This window comes from Brassica oleracea, chromosome C9 (assembly GCF_000695525.1).
Source record: "Brassica oleracea var. oleracea cultivar TO1000 chromosome C9, BOL, whole genome shotgun sequence".
In the NCBI taxonomy this organism is placed as follows: Eukaryota; Viridiplantae; Streptophyta; class Magnoliopsida; order Brassicales; family Brassicaceae; genus Brassica; species Brassica oleracea.
The window spans coordinates 41,747,561-41,750,599 of NC_027756.1; the positions used below are offsets into that span (position 1 = coordinate 41,747,561).

The 3,039-nt window shown below is 38.8% G+C and overlaps 1 protein-coding gene across 1 annotated transcript; it reads left to right on the top strand.

Annotated features, from left to right (window-relative positions):
• The first annotated feature begins 204 nt into the window (after positions 1–204).
• On the top strand, positions 205–894 carry LOC106315047 (glutathione S-transferase T3-like). The gene is made up of 2 exons (XM_013752821.1): positions 205–504; positions 565–894. The coding sequence occupies exons 1-2, from the start codon at positions 205–207 to the stop codon at positions 892–894; spliced, it is 630 nt and encodes a 209-aa protein (XP_013608275.1).
• Positions 895–3,039: the final 2,145 nt, after the last annotated feature.

Sequence of the window (3,039 nt, forward strand, 5' to 3'; positions counted from 1 at the left end):
GAAGTAATGAATGTCTTTCCAGCTTTGTTTTAAATGCATGATAGTCGAGTTGGTAGGTTGTGTTGAATGCCTTGATCACTACATCTACAAATAAATGTGTTGAACTCTTTGTGAAGTAATAAAAATCTTTACTTCTCCTCTCCTTCTTCTTCCAATTTCAAAAGATTCATATCTTTTTTTTTCTCTTTTCTTTGAATTTCGGAAATGGATTTTAATCCTTTTCGGGACAATTCAAAGTTTGTTGATCTACTTGATAGTCAGCAAAATGTAGTGTTTGGTAATGTACCAGATTGTGTAGACATACCTTCATCGCAAGACACGCCTGCAAAAGGGAAAGAACAAAGGGTTTGGACGCCAACTGGTGACCTTGTGCTCATAAGCTCGTGGTTGAACACGAGCAAAGACCCCTTAGTAGGGAATGAGCAAAAGTCAGCTGCTTTCTGGACTATGATTGCAGCGTACTTCTCGGCTAGTCCAAAGCTGGCTGGCTGTGAGAAAAGCAGTGTAAGCATCATTGGCAGAAGATCAATGACTTAGTGTGCAAGTTTTGTGGAGCTTATGAAGCTGCAACGAGGGAGAAAACTAGTGGACAAAATGAGAATGATGTTCTCAAACAAGCCCACGAGATCTTCTTCAACAACCAAAACAAGAAGTTCACCCTTGAACATGCTTGGAAGGAGCTTCGAAATGATCAGAAGTGGTGTGATGTTGCGACGTCTAAAAAGGAGAAAGTGCGAGGACGGTTCACATACGGGAAGCTCTCAAGCTATTGGAACCGAAACTGGTGAAGAGGATCAAGTCACCAAACGTCCCATGGGTGTGAAGGCAGAAAAAGCCCGTGGTAAGAGGACGATGGTAGAGGAGAAGGACTTGGATGAGTTTCATAGCATGTGAAAGATAAAGAAAGAGGATTTGGCAGCCAAAGAAAGGCTCACGAAGATGAGGCTTCTAGATAGTCTAATTGCCAAAAAAGAACTTGCGGAGTATGAAGAAGAGTTGAAGAAAACAACTCATTATCGAGTTATTGTCTAATTAGTTTAAGTTTCTCTAATTATTTCTGTTTTAGTTGCTCGAAGTGTTTCTGTTTAAGTTGCTCAAAGTGGTTCTGTTTTAGTTAAGTGTTTATGTTTGTGGGAGATAATGTTTTTGCTCTAATAATTTAAATGGAGTTAATTTTAATGGTCTTGTTCTTGTTAATTTTAATGCTCAAAGTGTTTCTGTTTATGTTCGTGTTCTCTGCCTCTCGTTGATGATAACGTTTAATGTTCTTGTTCTGTTTCTATGATTATGCAGGCTCTGCTTCACCTGAAGTTACCAAAGACGAGGAGATATTTAGAGCTCTTGGAGTCATGTGTTGGAGCTCTGTCTTCACCGAATGGTTGTGTTGTTCTCTTGTGTTACGGTTGTCGTGGAGTTTTGTTGTCTTGTGTCACGGTTGTACATTGTGTCTTGTTTACTTTGGAGTCATGTCTTGTGTCATGTTTTGTTGTCTTCACGTGTCTTGTTGGCTTTGTGTCACGGAATTGTTTGCTTTGTGTCTTTGTGTCACGGATTGGTTTATTTGCTTTGTGTCTTCGTCTCTATATCTCTCTCTCTTTCAAAACCATCATATCTCTCCTTCACCAACGATCATATCTCTCCTTCTCACAAAATAACTTCAAAACAAGTTTCTCTATTCCCTCGTTCTATCATATCTCTCCTTCACCAACGATCTAATCTCTCCTTCTCACAAAACAACTTCAAAACAAATTTCATTATCTTCTCTACTCCTTCGTTCTATCATCTATTAAAACACTTTCTGTTGGAAAACCAAAAAAAAAAATTTGATCAAACACTTTTCATCACATATGGCATCTTCTTCTCAAAACACCTTTGATGGATCAGATGATGAAATATTTGATCAATTTTTTGATCAATATTTTGATCAAAAAATTTATCAAACATTTGAGAATTTATCCATTAAGTATGCTGAGAAAGAAGAACGTAGAAAAAAAAGAAAAAAACGAGCTTATATCGAAAGAAATCGTGAAGAAGGGCATATTCGTTTATGGAATGATTATTTCAGTGAAACTCCAACGTATCCTGAAAATTTCTTCCGGCGACGTTTTAGAATGAACAAACCATTGTTCATGCGCATTGTTGATCGACTCTCCAACGAAGTTGAATACTTTCGGGAAACGCAAGATAGTCTCGGAAGGATTAGTCTCTCTCCCCTTCAAAAGTGTACCGCAGCCATTCGTGTCTTGGCGTATGGTTATGCGGCTGATATGGTCGACGAATACCTCCGGCTCGGTTAAACAACAACTCGGTTATGTGTCGAAAATTTTGTGGAAGGAATAATATCTTTTTTCGGCGATGAGTACTTAAGAAGAACAACACCGGCTGATCTTCAACGTCTACTTGATATTGGAGAGTATCGTGGATTTCCCGGGATGATAGGAAGCATCGATTGTATGCATTGGGAGTGGAAGAATTGTCCTACCGCTTGGAAAGGGCAATATTGTCGTGGTTCGGCTAAACCAACAATCGTTTTAGAGGCGGTTGCTTCATACGATCTCTGGATATGGCATGCGTTTTTTGGACCTCAAGGTACATTAAATGATATCAATGTTCTTGATCGTTCACCTGTTTTTGATGACATTATAAACGGTCAAGCTCCAATTGTCACTTTTTCTGTCAATGGAAGTGTGTACCATATGGCTTACTATCTCACCGATGGTATTTATCCGAAATGGGCAACTTTTATCCAATCTATTCCTATACCACAAGGGCCAAAAGCAGTTTTATTTGCTCAACGTCAAGAAGCTGTCCGAAAATATGTCGAGCGTGCTTTTGGAGTCTTGCAAGCTCGCTTTGCAATTGTTAAAAATCCAGCAATGTTTTGGGATAAAGTCAAAATTGGAAAGATTATGAGAGCATGTATCATACTCCATAATATGATAGTAGAAAACGAACGAGATAGATACACTCAATTTGATCTTTCAGAGTTCCAACAAGGAGAAGACAACGAAAGTTTACATGTCGACCTCACGTTTTCTA

Coding starts and splice junctions, on each gene's coding strand:
- LOC106315047 (XM_013752821.1), top strand. CDS start 205: ATGGATTTTAATCCTTTTCGGGACAATTCAAAGTTTGTTGATCTACTT. Junction 505..564: donor CTGGCTGTGAGAAAAGCAGT/GTAAGCATCATT, acceptor GAGCTTATGAAG/CTGCAACGAGGGAGAAAACT.